This window comes from Nematostella vectensis, chromosome 12, assembly GCF_932526225.1.
Source record: "Nematostella vectensis chromosome 12, jaNemVect1.1, whole genome shotgun sequence".
Classification (NCBI taxonomy): domain Eukaryota; kingdom Metazoa; phylum Cnidaria; class Anthozoa; order Actiniaria; family Edwardsiidae; genus Nematostella; species Nematostella vectensis.
Window position 1 is genome coordinate 9117384 of NC_064045.1, and position 24857 is coordinate 9142240.

At 39.4% G+C, this 24857-nt stretch overlaps 2 protein-coding genes across 4 annotated transcripts; both read right to left on the minus strand.

Moving 5' to 3' along the window:
* Positions 1-1775: 1775 nt before the first annotated feature.
* Positions 1776-3210, minus strand: LOC5511737 (translocase of chloroplast 34, chloroplastic). Its single transcript, XM_001632093.3, has one exon. The coding sequence runs from the start codon at positions 3098-3100 to the stop codon at positions 2072-2074; it is 1029 nt and encodes a 342-aa protein (XP_001632143.1). The 5' UTR covers positions 3101-3210; the 3' UTR covers positions 1776-2071.
* Positions 3211-5664: 2454 nt separating this feature from the next.
* On the minus strand, positions 5665-24787 carry LOC5511768 (VPS35 endosomal protein-sorting factor-like). 3 transcript variants are annotated; one of them, XM_048719397.1, is made up of 36 exons: positions 24645-24787; positions 23795-23885; positions 22990-23169; positions 21737-21865; positions 21169-21199; positions 21001-21074; positions 20641-20709; positions 20308-20367; positions 19665-19749; positions 19389-19466; positions 19123-19219; positions 18768-18815; positions 18551-18644; positions 17983-18106; positions 17187-17263; positions 16682-16728; positions 16033-16089; positions 15726-15780; positions 15527-15607; positions 15238-15273; positions 14787-14840; positions 14089-14169; positions 13640-13702; positions 12942-13027; positions 11840-11920; positions 11177-11240; positions 10794-10892; positions 10505-10582; positions 10187-10301; positions 9634-9690; positions 9224-9306; positions 8688-8825; positions 8012-8039; positions 7494-7612; positions 6827-6973; positions 5665-6271 (listed from the first exon to the last, which is right to left on the minus strand). In XM_048719397.1, exons 1-36 carry the CDS (start codon positions 24659-24661, stop codon positions 6176-6178), a joined length of 2919 nt encoding a protein of 972 aa, XP_048575354.1. In that variant the 5' UTR covers positions 24662-24787; the 3' UTR covers positions 5665-6175. The 3 variants fall into 3 exon arrangements, with proteins under 3 accessions (XP_048575354.1, XP_048575353.1, XP_048575355.1); XM_048719396.1 differs by lacking the exon at positions 24645-24787 and adding an exon at positions 24256-24589; XM_048719398.1 differs by lacking the exons at positions 5665-6271; positions 7494-7612; positions 24645-24787 and adding an exon at positions 24256-24593 and having other exon boundaries at positions 6833-6973.
* Between the last annotated feature and the right edge of the window lie 70 nt (positions 24788-24857).

The following is a 24857-nucleotide window of genomic DNA, read 5'->3' on the forward strand; positions in this document are numbered from 1 at the left end:
GTATAAGGTTACAGATTTTGGGGAAAAATGGAAATGGAGCTAAGTTAGGTTAAGGTTTTCTAGTTAGCTCCTAGCCAAGGATAGTTGTTTATAATTTGTAGCGACCATTACAATACATACTAAAACAAGCAAGCAACTGACAAAAACAGCAAAACTAACAACAAAAACAAGCAATGACAGTCTTTTCTAAATTAACATCTTCCCAGCCAGCAAACAACGGGCTGCGGAACAGATCCGTATTGTGCCCTTGCTTATGATTAGTGATGACATGTATATGATATGAGTATTCACGGCATCTTTTCCCGACAGCTGTTGGATGGCAGGGGCTTTTCCAATTAAAGCGCCATTCGCGGTTTAGGGGGGGACTGAAGCTCCCATCATTGGGCATTTTTATCAGGCGCGTATACAGGGGGGGGGGGGGGACTGAAGCTCCCATCATTGGGCATTTTTATCAGGCGCGTATACAGGGGGTGGGGACTGAAGCTCCCATCATTGGGCATTTTTATCAGGCGCGTATACAGGGGGGGGACTGAAGCTCCCATCATTGGGCATTTTTATCAGGCGCGTATACAGGGGGGGGGGGGGGGGGTGGGGACTGAAGCTCCTATCATTGGGCATTTTTATCAGGCGCGTATACAGGGGGGGGGGGGGGGTGGGGACTGAAGCTCCAATCATTGGGCATTTTTATCAGGCGCGTATACGGGGGGGGGGGGGGGGGGGGGTGGGGACTGAAGCTCCCATCATTGGGCATTTTTATCAGGCGCGTATACAGGGGGTGGGGACTGAAGCTCCTATCATTGGGCATTTTTATCAGGCGCGTATACAGGGGGGGGGGGGGGTGGGGACTGAAGCTCCAATCATTGGGCATTTTTATCAGGCGCGTATACGGGGGGGGGGGGGGGGGGTGGGGACTGAAGCTCCCATCATTGGGCATTTTTATCAGGCGCGTATACAGGGGGTGGGGACTGAAGCTCCCATCATTGGGCATTTTTATCAGGCGCGTATACAGGGGGGGGGGGGGGGTGGGGACTGAAGCTCCCATCATTGGGCATTTTTATCAGGCGCGTATACAGGGGGTGGGGACTGAAGCTCCCATCATTGGGCATTTTTATCAGGCGCGTATACAGGGGGGGGGGGGTGGGGACTGAAGCTCCTATCATTGGGCATTTTTATCAGGCGCGTATACAGGGGGGGGGGGGGGTGGGGACTGAAGCTCCAATCATTGGGCATTTTTATCAGGCGCGTATACAGGGGGTGGGGACTGAAGCTCCCATCATTGGGCATTTTTATCAGGCGCGTATACAGGGGGTGGGGACTGAAGCTCCCATCATTGGGCATTTTTATCAGGCGCGTATACAGGGGTGGGGGGGTGGGGACTGAAGCTCCTATCATTGGGCATTTTTATCAGGCGCGTATACAGGGGGGGGGGGTGGGGACTGAAGCTCCAATCATTGGGCATTTTTATCAGGCGCGTATACAGGGGGTGGGGACTGAAGCTCCCATCATTGGGCATTTTTATCAGGCGCGTATACAGGGGGGTGGGGGGTGGAGACTGAAGCTCCCATCATTGGGCATTTTTATCAGGCGCGTATACAGGGGGGGGGGGGGGGGTGCAGGGTGCGCGCACCCCACATCCCTTGGGGGCCAAAAAGTGGGTATTTTCTTATTAAGTAATCTTCAAATGTTATGCGTTTTCCATATGAAACCCATGACTGCGCATCCCCCCCTCCCCTTAGCGTATCCTGGGAATGCACCTGTTTAGTACAATACTTTGCTGGCTAGCCCTTTCCTTTATTAGTTTGGTAGATCTTGGGTAGAGCCCCCTCTCCCGCACGCACACTTGCACACACACGCACACACACCCATAGTACAGCACACAGTAAAGTACTCCGTACAGTAATGCCAATTCGTTTATGATTCTCACGATCGTACTATTGTCCTGCAGATTCTTCTTGCTGTGGGCTTAGTGTGGGTTGCACGATTCGGGTACCTTTGTTATCTCTACTTATGTTTAGTTCAGTTGTTATGTTATTGATGTGCTCCTCATTATCTTCCTGCCTTATACAGCATTTCAATCAAAAAGCCATTGGAGAGCCTTGCCAACCCCTTTTCCGACCATGCCAACCCCTTTTTCCACCATGCCTAAAACCTCCTTGCAGCCTTTTACTACGCCTGTACCCATCTCCTTTAAGCCTTCCCCCAATAAATTGAAAAACAGCTGTTGCGTTGGTTCTGAAATTAAAATGGGAGGAAAAACACTAGCGTTGGCAATGTTGGCTGGCCCTGGCTCGCTTCTATGGTGGGTAAGGTATGGGTGGTAACGACGTAACGGGTGACCGCTGGAATACCTCTGTGCCGCAGGCTCAGGCCCGGGGTGTGGCTGCGGTCCTCCAAATGTCAAGCGTTGCTGGTTGATGGCCATGAGTATCAGCCTTCTGGAAGGGTTTGAAGCTCTAAACACTTCAAGCCAAAAATCGGACACCCAGTCATCAGTCGAAGGAAGCTCAGGCCTATTCCTGTGGCCGGCTGGAACAAACGGGACATCAGCGTAATAAGACACAGCACATTCCATCAGAACATTAGTCACCTTCGACTTCCATTGCTCTTTCTTGATTCTAAAGTGATCAATGTCAATCTCGTCTTCTTGGTTCCTCACTTTGTTGGCGAATGTCAGGATAACAGCAGTTCTTCTCCAAATGTCTCTGTCGAGCGAAGAAATAGCACGTATAGCATTGACCTCGTTCTCGATAAACCTGGTATCGTCCATCTTGATGCAGTAGAGCATAACATCTATCTCCCTCAGGACTGGCTTGATCCGATTTAGATATACTTCGTCTTCGTGATGGCCATCTTGAAGTCCCGGAGAATCCCAGACTGTCACGCGGGTTCTACCGATTCGCTTCTCGTGCTTTGACACTGTGGATGTGCAAGGATCGAGATCTTGCCCCTCCTCTACAACGTATTCACCCATAAGAGTATTCACCAAGTGCGACTTTCCTACTCCTGTTCTTCCAACAACTATGACCTTAAAAGTCCTGCACGAATCCTCTAAATCTTCTTCGTAGTACCTCGTAAGAAGGTCTATGATTCGGCTGACCATATTCGCCAGATTTTGCTAACGAATACTGAGAAAAGTGTCTAACTTAGAAGTGAATCCTTAGTGAAACAGCTCGCCTAGTTTCGGGTCAGAAATGGATGCTCCACTGCCATTGTCTCTACGCCTCAACCAATCAGTGGCCTGCCCTTTACATTAAAGAAACATGTTTTGACAGCGAAAATTCCCCAGATATTTGCTTCCGGTTTTTCTAAGAATTCAGATTAAGTGTTACCTAGCTACAGTACGTCATTGTTGACTTGTGATCATGGGGTCTGGGGTTGCTTCTTATAAACAAAGTTCTTCTTTTTAGCAAAACAAGCCAAAATATTCCGTTTGAATTTCATTTGCTTGAATGAACCGATCGAATCGAACTGGTAAACACTCCAGAGATGTCTTTTCATTTCACTCACTTTTTCGATAAAAGTTATTCTTGGATCCATTGTTTAAACATTGTCATCATCTTTCTTTACCAAGTCTTGAAAAGCGAGGAAATAGAAATAATACAAGACATATGCGCGTCCTACAATGACAAGCGAAACAGTTCGACTGGAACCCCATCAAGTGTGTACAACTCTTGATGTCAGCCAATCAAAAAGTCGCCAAGATAAGACATTTTCAAAACACGATTACAAAAATTCCTATAATCAATAAGCGCAGAGGCAGTTTTAAAACCAAACTTATGTATTTTTTAAAACCAAGCTTATGTATTTTTTTATGTTTTTTTTTTGGGCCAAAACTCTCGAAATGCACCATCGGGCTGGGAATCTCCATAGTAAAAAATTTGTGTAGTGTTTTAATTTCAAATTCGAGCAGTCGTTTTTTAACTTAGTATGTAGATGGGAGACGGCAAGTTTTTTTTTTTACTATTTTGTTGGTACAAACTTCGCATTCATTGCAACAACATTAGCTACATACACATTGGTATTAGAAAAATACAGACAGGGTGTCCCAATAGTGCGTGGCCCTCGAAAAAAAAATACAAAAAAACCTTGCTATTTTAGTAGTCAATGTTAAAATTGATATTAAGATAGTTCAAATTATTTTAGAACTTGGATATTTGTAAATTGGACCATTTAGCAGTTTAGAATGTATGCACAATGTTTAAACGCTTTAAAAAACTAATTGATGCAACAGATTTGAGGGCACATTAACAGCACTCCTTTGAACATTTTATTTATTTGGTTTGTGAGGATGAATATGAATACAAAAAGGACGAGTTTTCAATGATTTTTTCAATTGAACAATTCACCTTCGGCGCTAGAAAGTCACGTGCGTTTTTACGGTGTCAAAGTCCAACAAATCGTAAACAACCCGCGAAAGTTCGGACAAGTAAAGAAGCGTGTAATTAGTGGTGACGACAAAGCATCATGGCACCTGTAGAAATGATTCTAGATTCCCTCAGTTATAAGAGACAAAGGGTAATGGGGACATGGATTCTTCCATTTTTCCAAGAGAAAAAAGAAAAACAGAAAGAAAGAATCGCCCAATGACAGGTTCTCCAATAGGGTTCTGGATTCCGGATCCTAGTGTGTGGATTCCGGATTCCATGTGGGTTTTTTCTCGTGGATTCCGGATTCCAGCAGCATGGATTCCGGATTCCATATCTCATTTTTTCATGGATTCCGGATTCCATATCTCATTTTTTCATGGATTCCGGATCCCATATCTCATTTTTTCATGGATTCCGGATTACCTGTCATGGGGCGAAAAGAATGAATAAAGCGGGGCAAACACGGAGATTCATTCAAGTTTGCCAAGGATATTTACTTATATTTTTATTTACTAATTATATATTTGCAGCTTGCATTTTGTTGGCGAAAATGGCACTCAACTGTATTTACAGTAAGTAGAGTACACCAAAAACTGGAATTCGACTCTGCCAAATTTTCGTCTTTACTAATGCACTAGTCATTTGAAACCCCCACCCCCATGGTTCCGGGGAAGTGTGGGGTTAAGGTGGGGGTTAAGAGCCCTTTTGAACGAAAATCTGTCCCGAGGGGTTGGGGAAATAGACAGTTTTTAACTCTAACACTTATCCCCACCGTAGGGGTTTGGGACAAGTGAATAGTGTCACAAATATCATGTTAGTTTCTGGCTTGAGACTCTTCTGTAGCAAGCAATCCCATGTATTAGCGTGTGGCATGCTGCACGGCGACATGTGCAAAAACGTATATTAAAAAAATAATATTGCCAGATGAAGATGATAGATTTTTCCATCTTTTTTTTATAACTGTTATCTTCATAGTAATTGGTACAAATGTACTCGCTGAAGTGTACTGGCTTTGAAAGATAAAAAAAAGCTTATTTCAGATGACTTGTTGTCGGGTAGTTGCCTATAGTTTGCATTCCAAGGGGTAGGGGCATTTAACTGCTGTTTTGTCCCGAGGGGGTGAGGGCTTTTCTCGGTTTTGTACAGGGTCAAAGTCTAACCCCCCACCCTTCCCCAGGACCATGGGGGTGGGGGTTTCAATTGACTAGTGCATAAGACTTCTTCAGCAATAGTTCTGGTACAAGATCACGACAGTTTGGGCTTTTCGTTTCTACAGTAAGTAGAGAATACCACAAGACTGGATTGGAATTTTATTAGTAAAATTGTAATTGTGGTTAAAATTCTATGAAATATTGTAAATGTATTTTTGCTTCAAATGTGATAAGGTAATATTTCAGCATTTACTCCAAAAGAAAAAAAAAACGTCTGATCTTTTAGACTTTCAACATTGGTCTGATTGGATATTTCACTCAATCTAGACACACTGTTTTCACAGTTTCCATAGCCGTAGCAGACCTCGAATTATTGGGGGGCACGATACAGAAACATTAGGAACATATTGAGGAGGGGGGCGCAGCCACGCCTCCACTGGCCATTTCCTAATAATTTTTAAAAATACTTGGGGGGGGGGGGGGGCATGTCAAAAAGTTTCTATCCTTGATATTTTTTTGCGTATGAGATATTGGGCATTTTTAATCTCGAGTGAAATGTCTTTTGAAATCTCCTAATCATCTTGGAAAGACAGTTTCAGTTCTATCTAAAATGGTATTCATTTTGAGCTTGTTTCCTAATCATGCGTGTGAAGAGACTTATGTTCTCGTCTGAAGGGGCATTTTCCTGGCCAAATCCGCAAAACCAGGGTGTCCAGATCCACCTCTCTGCTTGATATAATCTAGAGTACGTACCTGAAAAAACAACCAGTAGAACCATTAATCCTTATGCAATCCTTACAACTGTAAAACTAGGTTCATTTGTTTTGTTTTTATTCTCTAAACATAAATGTTTTAGAAATCTAAAAAAAGACTCTTAAAATATACAAAAAATGATGACCTGTATCTCAAATACCTAAAAATCTGTAGTTTTCTTAGTGCCAGTGGCCCTGTATTAGCATACAGTCTCACTCTTTCAGCGTGAGACTCGCGCATTTAAATATCATGTCTTGCTCTCATGCTGAGATACATATTTCTCACGCTGTCAACAAAATTTGCCAGCTTTGCAACCAATGAGCGAAAAGAAAGCTACGTGCGCTAAATATAATTATTGGAATTGAGTGGCCTACATAGTTTAGGTAGTCTAAAATTCAACCATTTCATGGGTAATTTTTTTTTTTTGAAGGGAACCTCTATACTCACTCTCTCCCACGTACAGCACTCTGCACTTTGACTGTTTCATGGAAATCTCACTCTTTCAGAAAATTCTAACTTGAGAGGTCTGGAGCATGCGATTGTGCCCTGCCTTACCATGTACTTGGTGCCTCCATAGCCATGTTTCTGGGCTAGATTCCAAAGGTTTTGAGCAAGGGTCATCAGCTCTGGGTTGGTGAGATCAGCATGACAGATAAGTCTGTTGAAGAATCCAAGGGCAATTGCTGCCTGTCTTTTAAGACCCTGGAAATGATGAAGATAAAGCAGTACCTTTAGGGGGATGAAAGACAGTCATGATGAAGTTGGTTTTAGTGTTTTAAATTTTTTTTTTCCAACTTGGCTATACATGTTTAGTGGCCGTGAATCCTGTTATTCATAAGGTCACTATCACCTCTGTGCTGTCAAAACTAGATTCTCAATCGAATATAACTATTAACGAGAATAAGTATTTCCTCATTATTAGTCACGTACATACTGTACTTGCACTAGACAAGTCACCGGCGTAGCCAGGATTTTTAACAGAAGGGGGCCCAAAATGCCTTTTCAACGCAGTTTCGTCTGTGTTTTAGATAATGTCTCATACATTTACAGTATTTTTGGCTGTTGAAAGGGGCCTGGGCCCTATTGGCCACCCCCTGGCTACGCCCCTCACAATGTAAATAAGACATTTCTTTACATTCGAGTTTGTTGCACAGTAGTAAGAAATTTGATTCACGGATGTTGAGTGTAGAGAGAAATCTATTCTAACACCAGGAAAACATACCTCACCAGAAGTGAGAGTTTTTAGATGCTCAAAAATCGCTTCTGTTAGTGTTGCTACCGTCTTGCATACTTCAGCAATGAACTTCTTGTCCCCACCGTAGAGCTTATCATTAGAATCAACTGTTTAAAAAAGATAGACAATCGGTGACGACTGCCCATCTTTGGAATATCTTTACAATATTCTGAATACGTCATACAGTAGCTCAAGATCAAGACCTCCCAATAAATGCCTCCTTTATTAGCGAAAAGGTGGGTGTACTGGTGGTTCTACTTGCACCCCACGCTTTTTTTTTTCAGATCCCCCTTCATTGCAAACCATTCATACTTTTGAAAAACATGTTGCCTGGCTAATGTCCTTGTTTCCTGTATCTAAGTTTACCCTTATCACCTTGCCCCTCACATCCCCCAAAGTTCTCCAATTAGGAACAGGAAATGGACATGGACTATAAGAAACACCTATACTCCATGTCATATGACAAAACAGAAAAAGATAGAATTAAATATATTTAAAAAACTCACCTTTGTCAATGTGATACAAGTAGGTATCCTAGAACAATAGATAAATGAATTTCTTATTGATTTGAAAAATTTTATATTGCTTTGCACATAGATTCAGCCCTATTCTCGTGTATAGTGTAATAGTTAACTAACCACAGAAAGGACTGTTTGTTTTTGTTGTCTCGCAATTGATTATTGATTTATAGCTCTCAACTGTAATTGGCTCTTTTGTGTTTTCTTTTATTCATATTCAATTACTTTGGAATTTATAGACAAGAGTCAGGAGTTGAGACGCTCAAAGTGTAGACACAGAGTAATTATTCAGAGTTTTCAGGAGGTTCTAAAGAGTTTAAGGAGTTTTTCTTAAGAGTTGTCAGGAGCACTTGGAGACATCAGACGTAAGTTATAATCGATATTTAGTCATTATTTTGCAATCTTTGTATATTTGTTAGGTAAGTTGATTGATTAAATCCCTTTTATTATAGTTCTTACTATGGATCATACACAACGAATGAAATCTCTGGTGAATGTAGTGTATAATACTGGTTAATACTGGGAAACTAATGGGACCTCTACATCCCAGGTGTTGCCCCTGAGGAATGCGACACCAATGTTTATTAATAGTGTGATAGGTCTAACGTTGTAGACATGGGGAAAGTTTCGAACAAAGGACGAGCTAGAAACTAATTGTCCTCACCTGACACATAGCAGACAACAGACAAATAGCATTCAAGTACAAACTCATCTTGGCATCGCTGTTCAGTTCCCAGGAGAAGTCTGTGACAACATCGAGCAGACCCCTTACGAGATACAAGACCCCCGTCTCAGGGTTATCCTGGTGAGTGGCAAAATAAAGAGACGACTAAAACAAAAGAAAGACTATCGAAGAGCAGTAGAAAAACTAGGTCATTTGTGAGGAGTGGTGAAATAAGGGATGAATAAGGCTGAAGTGATATGTTCTATGCCCTGTAATGTTCAAAATGTCAGCCAACTACTCTGTTTTCACATAGACTTAAACCATGCCATTATTTCAACCTTCTATTGATTTTTCTTCAATATATGATTCTACATTGTTTTGAGTAAGTATCAAAAAATGGACTTGACAAGCTAGATGCATGATGAATTGCATCTGGTGTCGCCAGAGTGTCATTAAACGTTGTTTAGTCTCATTTCATTTCCAATGTTGTTTAGTCATAACACTCTTGTGAGTGTTAAAAGGCAACTTCATCTTACCGGTACTACTAGAAGTGTGGATAAGAAGTTGTTCAGGAAATTGATGAGGTACGGTTCAGATGCCTTCAGTTTACTATCCACCTCTGCAGTCAATAAATAAAGATCAGTAATAAATAAGGATCACTTTGTTTGTGTGATTTTTCAATTTTCGGACAATAAAATCAAGCAAAACAAGTGGGATTAAAAACTGTAGAGTCACGCTCTACTAATTGAATATGTGGAAACGAACGAAAACATAGATAAGGTGTATCCATAAAGCTTATTAGATGCTTTATATTTCCTCCAAAGTCTTTGTGGGTACCCAATTTCTTTGACATCACAATATTCGCGAAATTTTAAGTCTTTTAATTTTTTTAAAAAGGTTAAAGCCATCAAACATAATTCTAATGGGATGAAGGACGCTGTCTTACCAAGATTTCGAGGAACATCTGGTACTAAGCTAATGGCAGCCTTGAAAAAGGAATCCGCTGTAAAAATAGCAGTATGGATATATGAAAAAATTCTGTGATGTAAAAAAACTGTAAAACTGTTGCTGCATCTACTGTACAGTTCAGATAATAAATACTATAACCTCTAATCCTGTGTAACAAGCGTTAAAAATATTCTCATGTATGAGTGATTTGTTAGAGAGAATAACAGAATATCCCTTAAGCTTTATCATGTTATACTTTATACTTATACTTATTTTGATGATGGTATGTTTGCCCATAGCAATTCCATGATAAGAAATGATTTGGACTAGTTATTATTGAATTAAGCTAGAAAAAATAAAAAAAAGACTCCTACTGTACTAAGTATTCTTTGGCCAAAGATGAGAGTGGAATATCCAGGAGTGACATATGGCAGGAGGTTTGTTAGTGGAGTTTAACTCCTTAACATTTCTTCTCTACTATGAGTACCCCAAACCGGTAATTGCCTCAGTCCCCTGGCAGCACCAATGGGTTACAAGGTGTTTTTTCATACCTTGGCTGAGAGCTTGATTTGCTAATGCAACTTGCCCCGAGTACAGATAAAGTTGAAGCTTTGTGAAAATGTCCTCGATTGACGGGATGGTTATGAAGCAATATGCTGCACATGCCTATAAACAACGGTCAGTTAGAGATGTGAAAAAAGCAGTTAAAATCACATATAATAAGGGCTAACAGGTCAGCTTGATGTTATGGAGTACAGGAAGGCATTAGAATGTGGTATATCAAAAGCAAATGACACAAAATTCTTTCAACGCTGAAACATTCTCAAAAAAAAAAAAAAAAAAACTATGAACACTTGACAACGTCTCACCCGAACAAAAGAAGCTGTCTTCCTGGAATGATTTCCTTTGACGATGTCACGAGTTCTCATGGCCAGAAAATTAACTCTCTAAAATGATAACACAACACTATCAATCATGTTCTGGGATGTCATGTTATTATGATTCAGCACTATCTGTGACATGATCAATCATGTAGGCTCTTGTATAAGAAACCTGCATGGTCAATGGAATTGTTAATTTAATTCTTTTATTTTGTGTCATGCTGTGATCGTATGATGTTAGTACTGTGACCGTAATAATAAATCACAAATATCTTACCTGTACCAACGTGACAAGCACAGCGTCAAGATTGGAGAAACTTGCTCTAGTGTCAACGTAGAAGTCCAACTGTTTCTCAAAGTCACGACCAAAATCAGTCTGAATAAAACATGAAATCATGAAATCAAGTTTAAAGGAACAAGTGTAGGGGAATGAAACATCAGTAGAGGTTCTTGATGAAAGATGTGAGGATAAAAAACTGACAATAAAACTAACATTTCAACAAAATTTCAAAGAAACAAGTTCGAATAGATCCAAGAGCATAATTATTAATACCGAGAACAGCCTATGGCAGATACTAAAGCAAACAGAGGAAAACTGTTCCTTTTGTATATAATATTGACATCTTATAAAAGAAAAGACTTGTTAGACCAGCAAAGTACCTTCTTCAGATATCCAGTGATGAGGTTGCCAATGACTCGACGTTCATCTTCCATTGTAAGAGCACTGTACAAAACAGGACGTACCATAGAAAGCAATTACTTAAACGAGAATGCTGAGTACGTTCTCGCATGCACCTCCTAGGTATCCTACCCAACAATGACATCAATTTAAGGTTCTTTACATGTAGGGTATGAAAACCTTATCACATTCTACCATTCTAAATGACAAATGCAAATTTCTTTTTGCAAGATTGATAATTCTACGGAACTCTAGACAACGATTTCCAACAGCTAAGAAGCTGCTACCATGTAAGTGCTGGCCAATGAAAAAAATAAATAATGGCTCTTGTGATGCCAAGAACCCACAATAATAGAATTAAAACAAAACAAAAATCTAAATAATCTAATGCTAAACGAACATGGGTTAGGATTAGGGTGCTACTCTATCTGGGTGCTATTCTACATGCATCTGTTGCAAACCCTAAACAACACTAAAAACAGCAAAACAAACAGTGAATACTACCAAATGATAATTTCTTAAAGTGAAGGTTTTTTAGAGCTTTGAATATACACTAATTATGGAAACGGGGGCTTTTGTTTAAACAGGATTAAATGGCCTTTAAAGCTTGACTGCAGCCGATGTATGTATGAAACATGACATACTTTACTGAGTCATGGAGCGTTTTGCAAACGAACATCAGGGCATTCTGCACCATTGGATCTGTCGTTGGCTCATGCTGGTATCTGCAAACAATACATGGAGATTAACTATTCTATAATACCAGAATACAGTTAAACCTTGCCCTAGGGTACCAGCTTAGACACGACAAGACAAGCCTTGTCAGCGGCCATTTTGTCGTCCTATCAGATTACCAAGTGTGAAAAAGTGTCCATTTCCATCGGCTGATTTTGGGAAGTTGTTGAGTTATTCTTTTATTGGATTTATTAAATAAAGCATGTGATTTTATTTTTACATGGTTATTTTGAGATTTTCGTCTCATAATTTTTATTTCAATATTGGTTGAAAACACAAACAATGGTAGGGAGCAATGGTAGCGATTTGTCAGAGATTTGCCAAGTCGCCGAGACCCGTGTTTCAGGATCTGAGCCCGGGACTTTTGTCAAATTTCGGATTCCAAGCGCCATGAGCTTTTCCGGTCTCTTAACAACCAAGCCCAAGCATTTTTTTTCAAGCTTGAAATCAGATAACTTGCTAGAGGTATGTCATAAACAACAACAAATAAGTAGAGTTACAATACAATCTTGCTACATTACAAAAAAGATATCATGTAACGAAGATTGAGTTTAACAAAAAAATCAAGGCCCTGAGATCGCGTTTAAAAATCCAAGACCGTGGTATAAAAAGGCCCCGAGACCCCTAAAATAACATTTTGGAAAAAAACAAAACCATCGCTACCCCTTGTGGCAGACAAGGGCTTTTAAATAACACGCCTCTATGTAACAGTTATCTTTAAAAGAAAACTGAACTTTATACTGGATACCATTAGAAGAATTTCCGTAAGCTGTGTTTAAAAAACTTGAATGCAACAGGTAAACAGAAATTTTGCTTTTAATATTTAAGACTTTTGCCATTTTACACAAGATCTACGGAAATCAGCAGCAAACTTTCCTTTGAGGGTTTTGCGCCAGTACTGTAAGTTTGATTGAGTAAAGAGATACACGAAGAGATCCAGTAAAGAGATGGGAATTAAATCCACGGAAACGTCTGCTAAGCAGGTTATGAGAAAGAGACTGTTGCCCTTACTTGACAAAAGCTTCCATAATCATTTTGCACGCATCCACCTTGATGGACTCCTTCTGAAACATGTCCAAGAATGGAAGGAACTTGTCCTAGAAAAAGCAAGGAATTAAAACATGTCCAAGAATGGAAGGAACTTCTCCTAGAAAAGGCAAGGCATTAAAACATGTCCAAGAATTGAAGGAACTTGACCTAGAAAAGGCGAGGCATTAAAACATGTCCAAGAATGGAAGGAACTTGACCTAGAAAAGGCAAGGAATTAAAACTTGTCCAAGAATGGAAAACTTGTCCTAGAAAAGGCAAGGAATTAAAACACGTCCAAGAACGGAAGGAGCTTGTCCTAGAAATGGCAAGGTATTGATATCAATACAATGCCAAGCGATAACAGGAACCACATACACAACGAGACCCAAAACATATACTAAAGGTCTGTAACTGAATGCATGATATTTAAGAAACATGGCAATTTAAGCTTACGGGTTTTCTGTCTATGGATTTGAACAAGCTTAGACTAACCAGTGCTTTCCATGTGGGTATCCCCCACAAAAACCCCCAAAAGAAAATAAAGTGAATGTACTCGGATTTGGTTTTAGGTGAAAATCCTGTATTCTCTTCACTTCTTAACTCTGGCTTTGTTTAAAATTGTGGTTTCTCACGCATGTGGGATAGACAGACCAGTAAGGCAATAGAGGGGAATTCCTTACCATGGACACAAGGACTGAGAAGTCGTGCACATTATCGAGAATTTTGGACACAATTGACAACAGCTAGAATTAAAAGTACTGACATTAGTATAGAAAAGATTATATATGTATCATGTATGTCTATATATTATCAGGGATAATGTGTTGGTCAACGCTAACAACTGTGGTATTCAATAGCTGTGGTCATAACCACCAACTACGCACAGTCAGGGATAGTTGTAATGATTGTAACTGTAACAATCACTTTTCATTTGTCTGGGTCACGCTCACAGTCACCTGTCTCGCCAAAATTAGAAGTATAAGACACTTTTCACGCCACAAATTCTTAGTCACTCCATCTGCCCTGTTGCCAGGCTTAATAAACTGAGAGAAAACTGCTCAAATGCCATGTTAAGCCGGGCTTAACCATGGCTAGAACTGCTCGAATGCTCTATTAAGCCAGGGCTTACCTGAGGGTAGAACTGCTCAAATGCCCTATCAGGCAACATGTGCTTTATCACATCTCCAATAAGGGTGTTTATTTCGCGTTTCTATAAAACAAAATAATGTTTAAGGCGTGATGTTTGTGATTCAAAATGAACAAAGCAAATTGAGATTGAGGTCTCAACAGAGGGTATAGCTCTATCTATCTACTATGTACCAATACCTGAACAAATGAAAGTCAATCAACAAAAAAACGAGAGAAATAAAATAAAAGGAATATTCATAGCTTTTGTATTTTACTTAAATTTTTTTATATTAGATGCAAGTGGTGATCAATTTATAGAATCTTAGTTTGCCTTTTCTTTTTTGCATATTTCATTGTGTAAAACCATAAAATAAGAATCCTGGCTTGACTGTGAGGCAAGAAGGCAAGAGGGGAAGAGCCAGACCAGAAATGTAAGAAGACAGTTTACTGTTACATTACAATTCTTCTCGTTCTCAACTGAGCCTCGATGACAGGTGCGTGGGATGAGACAGCAGTGGATTTTTAACAGGAGGGGGCCCTAAAGGGACTTTCAAGGCATTTTCTCCTCTGCTTTAGATTATGTCTCATACATTTACTGTATTTTTGGCTTGCTAAAATGGGGGGGGGGGGGGGGGGGGCTAGGCCACCTGACTACACCCCTGGGTATGGTTCAATTGTATAAAAATTGTTTAATTGTACCGTAAAATGCCTGCATGGGTACTCAACCCAGACTTCTGCACAGCTGATGTACTCCTGCAAGACAGCAACCATTTTCACACACTTTGCCAACACCTACAATGTCTTGAAGTCCATTGATCCATTGGTTTTGTTTAAAGTATCTTTGAAAAATATTCCTGCATAGAATCAAGCCGTTTTATTGTAGGATGGGTTGAATGTGGCTATTTCTAATTGTGATAGTTTAACCTATTTTTATGCCACTGTCAGTTAAGAATCTTACTAGCCAGAGTGCTTTTTGTATTGTTCACATTAAAAAAAAATCTAAAAGAGAAATTTAAAACCCCCAACCAAAACAAACAATAAATATTTCACTAAGTCGCTTGATTGACCAATGTAAATGGTTACTTTGTGTGACATTTTAGTATAAGTACAAAAATGGTATTAATAATAATATTCAATGTTAAGAACTTACTCCAGGATTTTTCAATTTCATAACAACCTTCCACACCTGTAATTTAAATGTAAAAATGATGATGTCATTAATAAGTCTTTCTTCATCTCTCCAGGATGGCTATGGCTGTGCCCCCAATATTTTCTTAATGTTTTTGTATTGTGCCCCCCCCCCCCCCCAATATTTTAAGGCCTGCTACGGAACTGCAATATTTCAAGGCCTGCTTCGGCACTGCAGATTGGTATAAGATAGGGGGTCTGGGTCACTGGGGAGGGACAAAGATGCTTGACCAAGGCACTAGATACCCTACCTCACTGAGTATAGGGAGCTTCTGTTCTTCTGGAGGGTCACAAATGATAAGGTTCAGACCAAGGGAACGATACAGGTGATGCTAGAATATCACAAGTCAGAGATGAGAATATGCTGTAGTCAAGGATGCAGTAAATGATAAGATAATTCATTTCCTTCTCTAATACCCTATAGTCTTCTTCTACGGGGAGATACTGTACCTTTGGAAAACCAGCTTCTTCACAATTCTTAATCAGATCTGTAAACAGTAGCGCCCTAAAAGCAAAATATGTGACTTAAAGGGATATTCTATTTACAGAAACCATATGTTGATCTCTCTTACAAAACATACTGTAACATTGTTGAGTGAGGCAGAGCCGCAACCTCTTTGAACATTAATGCATAGGGCAAACACCTTATTTTTCATTTGCCATCACAATTGCTAATGCAAACAAATGAACACGAAACAATCTAATTCCTGAAACCGCAAAATGGTACCCAGCCAAAATGCCTGTCTGTGCACAGTACCTTTGTGTGATGTACTCTGGCTTGAACGCGAGGATGATAGAGTTCAACAGCAGCGCACTAGGTAGGCAAACAAGGAAATGCAAAGCAAACAAGTGAATACAGGGCCATGGTATAATTTGAGATAACTAGTTGCTGTTGCTATGTGCACAGAATAAGGTGCCATTGTTGGTTTCTGTAATAGTCTTGATGTCCTGGGTGAAGTTTATCGTAACTTGCTGTGTTGTCTATCTGCTTTTCCTGTCGATATCATCAGAGTTGCTTTACGGTTTTGATAGTTAATACTGTTGTTGGTATGGTGGTTGATGTTATTGTATGATGGTTGCTTCTTTTGTCGTTGTTGTTAAGATTATTGTTCTTGTAATTGTGGTTGCTGATTCTTTTGTTGCCTATGCTCTTCTTTTATTGTTGTTGGGGTCTTTGTTGTTTTTGCTGTTATTTTTCCCTTTTGATATTGTTGCTGTTGCTGATACAATTTGTGTTGCTATTTTAGTGTACAGTAGTTGTCGTGTTGTTTTAATTATTGTTGTTTCGTTTTTGATCTTATGTTTTTTGGTGTTTTTTGTTATGGTGGTTTCATTGTTACTACGTTTGTCGATATTGTTGGTGTTTCTTTGCTGTTGTTGAGTTTTGATTTATTGTTGTGGTTTACCTGTTGCATTCCTCTTTACAGCGTTCCAAAATGTCTGTCAGAGTGCTCTGCATAATGCAAGTAAACAAACAATCATGAGTTTTAAGCAGATAGAGATGACACATTGAAAGAAGGGAACCTAACATTTAGCCCTAAAAATAACCAGGACTCATACTACAACAGAATCTACAATTTAATACTTATCTAATACAGTTCAGGATGAGTGGCATGGTACATTCATGCTTTTCCAATTTAAACTTGGCATTATGGGAATAATGATGTGACATGACGTGACAGGAAATGATGTGATGTGACAAGGAGGAAACGTGACATGATAAAAAGTGTGATGACATGTTGTAAGATAAAAAGACCTTATGCAACATGATGAGACCTAACACAACCTGCCTCATGTGCAGATCTTTCAGTGTCACTTGTTTCCTTTGTTATGTAGAGCAAAGGATACGAGCAACACAGAAAGCTCTGTGCCAGAGGGTAGGAGTGATGGCGTGACTTGGCGTGACTATACCTCTGGCGTGCCGTGTGCCACACATTGCAGAACCCAGTCTAGTGCAGGAGGGTACAGCTGGAGGTATTGATGCATCTCTGTGGTCAAATCAAAGTACACAAAAGTAAGGTCTAAAACTAATCAGCGTGCCATAGGGGCATTATCAGGTGGCTCTAGAAATGTTTGACACCCTGTAATCTAGAAACAACCTCGTCTCAATGGCCATCTAGTGAAAATTCTCCTGAAGACCCTGGGGACAAGGTTGGGCTTCTCTGAGGCCAGAGGTTGGCCAAGATTAGAGGGCATGCCAGAGTCGAGTTTGACATATCTCTACATCAAATCAAACACACAACTAAGACTACACAATTAAGCATATGCACAATGAGTAAGTACGCAGCTGCTTTGTCTCCTATTATCTTTGTTTTACAAAGGAGTTCTTTTGTCTCTATTCTTCTCGTTCTTTGTGTCGAGGTGCGGATATTGTTCATTTGCCCAATCAAATTGCAGCTTGTAAGAGCTGCGTACTGACCCTGCACAATTGAGGTTATGCAAATCAAACACACAAGCATGGCTGCAACTTCATCCTAGGTTATGCAAAAAACATTTTATCATACATAAAAACAGAAGGTGAAATCTCTTGCAATATTGAGTATCTCGAAATAATCATGTAAAAAGATTTATATATTATTTCATACCAAATTTGATTTTTAAAAAAAATGTAAAAAAGCTTGCCCAAATCAGCTCATGGAAATGGATGCTTTCAAACACTAGGACGGCAAAATGGTTGCTGACAGAGTTACTTTAACAACCAGCTCACCTAGACGCTGAACTGCGAGTGTGTTTTGTACAGTGTCACTCTGCAGCTGCTTATAACATGTAATGAAGCTGTACAAGTTCTCAATCAAGTGCTCTTTTACATCTGGAGCAACAAGAATTCCGACCTGAAATGATACAACAACTCACTTTTGTCGCCTTAGTAAAGGTCTAGCCACTCCCTTTGAAATACATCTCAAATGCGTACTTATCAAGTGTAGGTACCCCTTGATCATCACTTTCATTATCATTGCCATCTTTTTACGTAGTCACCACAACTTTATACATCATCACCATTGTTATTGTTATCATGATCACATCATTACCATCACGATCATCATAATTATCATCAACATCATCGTCAACACCACCTTGATTACATCACAATAATCATCACAGATCATTAACAAAATAATAATCCCCATTATTACCATAATAGTCACCAAATGATCACATCATTACCGTGACTATAATAAACACTGTCATCACCATCATTGTCATCTCCAAACTTACCATAATCGTTATTAAAGTCATTGACACCATCATAATAAGATTTACACCCTGTAACTCACCCTGCAAATATAGCATCTGGCGTATATTGCCACCAGGGGGTCACCAACACCACGGAGCATTTTGGTCAGTCGAACAAGAGCTTGAGAAAACTCCCTATTCAACACAAAGCAGAGTACATCACTCTATAAAGTGTTAACACCAGGCTCACATATTTATACTCACAATATAACAGCTCAAAGAAGGCATGCATAAGATAAGAATTGTCACTGACTTTACCCTTGGGTGAGGAAGTTGTAGCACTTAAGAATTGCAATCTCAACATAGCTAATGATTTGTTAAGGAAATTTAACATAACCTTGATAAATCTGATGCTTATTCCCCTAAGTTTCACTACGTACCTAATGTACTCTCGCAATAGGCATGGGACTACTGAGCAACTGCTCTTCCCAAATAGTAAGCACATTTGACAAACAAATCCTAAGTTATTTTAACTAGTTACATGCGTTATTAGTAACATGTACAAACAGGGGTACTGTACATAGGTCCAGTGACCAAACAAAAAATTATTCTGCAATTCAATTTTACTGTATGATGCATATAAACTGCACTTTAAAATAGCTGTTCAGGATACAATCTGGGGACAAGTTCTCTGATAGAGGCGATCTTGTAGAACCAGTTTCGACATGTCTCCTTTGCTGATTGTGGCACTTGGTCAGGGGTGAACTTTTCTAAGAACAATAACATAGTGAATTTGCTATGTATGATCTTTTCTGGTACATGGTCATGGGCCAACCAAGAGAATTTCTGATTGCTTAAAGGCAATAAATACAGTGTATAATACATTTAGGAATAAATGATAGTGGCTGCAGTATAAATGTGGTATAAAATACAGCTTACCTGGTAGCATCACTGGTACAGAACTACCGGGTGTGAACATACTGGACTTTCTATGAAGTCGCTCATACACTAGTCGTCCTGCAAAACACAAAAACAATAACACATAAGGATCTAACAAAATGGTATTTATAGGGAGTAACACAAAGTTGGAGCTGTTCACTGTTGTTCATCTTACCACTTGTTGTCTTTATTTTTAAGAATATTATCATTAGTAAGTTCAAGTTGGAGAAAGCCTGAATATAAAAAAAGGTTAAATTATTTAAATTATTCACTTACCAAATGTGTCCAGAATGTCTGTAACGAGAACAAATTTGCTAGGATAAAACTGGATAACAGAAGTATCTGCCAGCAGTTTTGCACACTGAAAGATGATAGATGAGACAATTAGGAGTAAAATGATAATAGAGCAATACAGGGGAAGGACGGTGGATGGTACACTCAGGGGAGGGGGGTGGGGGTGGACAGGGGATAACACAGCCCAAAATGTTATTCCTAAAAAATACCTTAAAAATGCTTAGCCTGCATAGCTGCACTAAAGAGGAGGGGGGAAGCGCCCGTGGGTGAGAGAAAACTTCGGCCAGGAGAGACCGGGGGAAAGTCTTCCCTGGCTGCAGACTATGTTTTTTTTCTTTTGTCCCCAGACCCCTTACCCCTCCCCTTTAGTGCAGTTACACAGGCTAAAAATGCCATACCCTGAATTTAAAAAAAAAAAAAAGATTTTTTAAACACTTGCCAAGATAACCAATTCCACAATGGTGTGGATTGCACACAATCATAAATGAATATAAATGTGTTCCAAACACACCATCGTTTTGCTTCACTTCTTTTAACCAGGGGTAAAATGCGGAGCCCTTCAAATCCCCCAACCCTGTCATGCCAATATCAGAGTACCTCTCCCATTGGGCAGTACAACACTTACTTGGATTGCTATCTTTAAAGCTTTCACCCTTTGGTCACTTTCCCAAGCAGATATCAGTGCCTAAGTAACAACAAAGGCACAACACAAGTCAGAGAGAAACTTTGGCAAATGGCGACATTCACAGGTACAGTATAGGTTCTGCTGTTTTGGCACGCCTTATCGTTGTTGGTATCAAGACGTTAAAACAGGTAAAATGAAAACTTATGACCAGCTCTTGATTTAGCAGCAGTGCCTTCACTGAATTTGATAAAATTGAGAAACATTTTTGTCAAGTGTCTAGCAACCTTGAGACTAGTAAATAAAAATATCAGTGTACCAAGCATTATACATCACCTGATTTAGCTCTTCAATCCTTTTAACATAGTCTTGCTGGCTAAGGTTTAACATTTCCTTCACAGAACCCTTTAAAATATAAATTCAATTAGATTTTGAAAGTTATTTCATGCCCCAATGCAAACATTACCAATTTTGCTGGACAAGAATTACTGGCAGAATGCTGGACTAGAGCTGGGCCAAAGTGCAAACAGCCCAATACTGCACAGATTTCCCACACAGTTTCCTTTGACTAATTATAATGCTGGCAGTATTTAAACTTATTTAAACTTCTGTTAACTTCATTAACAGAAGGTCTATTTCCATAGATACAACCACATACCTAAAGCAAGTTAAAAGGAAAGCAAAAAAAAAATGCACCTCTTCGAAGTCATCAAGCTGTTCAAGTCTATGCTTTACTTTATCCACAACTGTAGTTTGTTGCTTGATAACAACTGAAACAACAAGGGTATTAACATTACTTAAATGCTCATATGGGAACAGTATACACAATTTACAACATTATAGATTATAAATGGCATCACTCACTTTTATCCTTGTCAGATGATGACAGGAAACTCTGAAATATGTTAAAAAACATTAATCATTCATTAATAAGCAATTTTTAAATTTTGTCTCCCTAAATGCAAGCCTGACTAGCAAACAATAATATCAATAGTTAAAGTCTATAGAGTTTGATAGAATTATTGGAAAAATGCAAAACTCTGTTATCAAAGGATTCTAATAGACATGGAAATTCAAAAAAAATATTATATTGATGTGATGAATAGAGTATTTTTCCTAATTTTTTTCTTATCTAGCAAAAAAAAAAAAAATGAAGAAAAAATAACAACACTGCAATAAAGCTTATCAAGACAAAGTTCTAGGGAAGAAAAAGTTTTTTTTTACTTTAATAAGGGCATAGAAATATAAGTTATAGAAAATTTATTGTAGAAATTTGTATGTCTTTAGAATTATTTAAACTCAAGTTTACTCAAATAAGTTTCAAGTGCCTTTACTGACAAAGGTATGAAAACTTAACTGAGAAACTTGTGCAGTGATTTATCTTTGTAATACTGTAGTTCTAGTAGGGTTTATATATTGAATAACCACTTACTGTGGTAATGGAGAGTTTCTCTGATGTGGTATATTTTGCCAGGATACCTGTCTTTTTACTGGACCATGGCTCAAACGTGTCATCATCACCAGAATCAACTGCATCTCTCATACCACTCAAGGAGTCATCCTAAAGAGGCAGAGTAGTGAGCAACTACTGCAGGGATTCCAAAACCTGGTGGTACCTGAAGAGTTTTTTTTTATATATCACTCCTCTTCAGGTAACCACTTTTGTAGGAGGTTTCTCACCACCATCACCATCACCGTCACTCTCACCATCACCATCATCACCATCATCATCACCACCATCAACATCACCATCATCATTCTCACCATCTCCATCACCATCACCACCATCATCCTCACCATCACAATCACCATCATCATCACCATCTCCATCATCAGCAACACCCTTATCCTTGCCATGACTAATACAATTCTCCTCTCTAACACTGTCATTATCATCATCGCCATCATCACCACTACCATCATCCTCACCATCACCATCATCATCACTCTCACCATCACCATCACCACCCTCACCATCACCATCATCACTGTCATCACCACTCTCACCATCACCATCACCATCATCATTACCAGTACCACCACCATCAACATCACTATCACCATGACCATCACCATACCACCACAATCACCATCATCCTCACCATCTCCATCATCATCAACACCATTATCCTTGCCATGACTAATACAATTCTCCCCTCTAACACTGTCATTATCATCATTGCAATTGTCACCACTACCATTATCCTTACGATCACCATCATCAGCTACCCATTATCCTTGCCACGACTAATACCATTATCCTCTCTAACACTGCCATTATCATCTTCGCCATCATTACCACTACCATTATCTTCACCATCTTCATCATCAGCAACACCATTATCCTTGCCATGACTAATACCATTCTCCTCTCTAACACTGTCATTATCATCATCGCCATTATCTCCACCTTCAACAACACCATCATCATCACCATCACCACCATTACCATCACCATCATCCTCACCATCTTCATCCTCAGCAACACCATTATCCTTGCCATGACTAATATCATTCTACTCTTTAACACTGTCATTATCATCATCGCCATCATCTTCACCATCAATATCATTACTGTCATAATCATCATCGCTATTATCTTCACCATCAACACCATCATCATCATCACCGAGTTCCTTCTCCAAGCAGGGTAAACCATCAGTATTTACAGTAACAAGCTGTTACCCTTTCTCTGACAGTTGGAACCACAACGGAGCTGGGTGTTTTTCTTGTTGCAGCCTCCTCAGCAACAAACATGGAGAGAGGGTCAAGCCCGTCAAAATTGTCACCCTTACTGGTCACAGTTAGAGGATCATCTTTAGGGGCAGCGGCAGGTTTGGGTGCTTTGGAACTTTTGTCAACAGTCTGGCATAAAAAAAGGAATAGAATATTAAATAGGAGGACTTATTGGAGAGGAGGTCTTCCAGAGAGGGGACCTAGTGCCCTTAAAATTTTTTTTTCCAATTTTCGGTACTAGGTATTTTGGCCACTACTGAAGTCTCAGATGCTATAAATTTGTGTATATTCTGCTTTTCTCTACATTAACATTTGGTGTCCTTCTTATGTTTAGACCAAGCAAGAATCATGTAATCTTGGGAACACTAATATTTTTTCTGCTTCTAAGAAGAAGGGGGTGTTAAGAAGGGAGAAGGGAGCTTGTCTGAACAATTTTGACTTAATAGAGCTTTAATGGTATACCACATGCAATAACCAAATTTATTATAGGGTTATGGTCCTAGGCATGCTCTCATTGGTTGATTTTCAGGGCGTATCTCTCAAAGCGTTCATGGTATATATTGATTTGTACGATACAAGTATAAAAGAGAAAGTTTGCCTTTCAAACACTTAAAATATTCTGTAAAAGATGGATATTAAAACCCATATTATATCTATGGACAAAACGGCTATGGTTATGGACAAACTGTTTTTGCAATTGACAAACCGGTTTATGGAGGAAACGACTAGCTACCATATATTCTACTTCACTTACAAGGACTTTTCCAACTCTCAATGGATGATCGCTTACAGGCTGCTGGCTACAGTAATGCTTTTCTTGCTCATAATGCCTTGTTCTGGCAACCCTAAAATAAAAACAAGCAAAGAAATAAAAGTTATTTAGAACATGGCCAACCTTCTTGACATTGATTCACATATTTTTTTGAAAAGCAAGGATGATTAGAGTTTTTCCGCTCTTAATAAAGGAGTGCCCTAAGTTCCACTATGGGCTAGGAGCTACCTAAGAGGAAATTGTCTGCTTTATGGGTAAACCCCCCCCCCCCCCCCCCCCGCTCAAAATCCTGGCTCCTTGCTGAAGGGAAAGATATATACAATCTTCATCATCATCACCAACTAGATGATACAATCTACTTAAGATGTAAGCAACAATAAAAACCCAGTCAATGGTAATATGCTACGCTATGCATTCACAGACCCTATGTAAGCAAACCGTACAGTAGGTAATAAAGTATAGACATTGCAAAAGCTGCCTCCTCAGGATACCAACTGATGTTCAGATGTCAGCATGATAGAGTCAGACATATTATGGTGAGTTCAGTGAAAATTAGTCTTGACGAAGAACCAAAAACGAACACAAAACGAGCTATCAATAGCTTGTCATTGGTGAGTTAGAGTTAGATGTTTTGGAACTTCCTTTAAGTAAACTGCCGTGGCTTATCGTCTCTGCAAACTTCCAATCTTCAAACGATCTCTTCATTCAAACCCGACACAACTTTTACCAACTGATACTTTTTTCAGTGTAGTATTTTTTCGTGGTGTTTGGGCTAGAGCGCAATACATAAATTCTAATAGAAAGAACTATTTCCATTGGTGACAGCACTTACCATTCCTGAGCCGCCATTTTGTAGACAATATGTCAGGCCTTCTCGATCAACACAGGTAGCCCGTGAAAATATCGTATGACCGCTTTCAGCAGATATTTTTAATCTCCTTTCTTTCAATTTTTTTTTACAAGAAATTCAATTTGTAGAAGCAGTTTCGACCAAATTCATAAGATAACTAAAATGATAAATAAGGTTTACGACCGGAATCCCCCC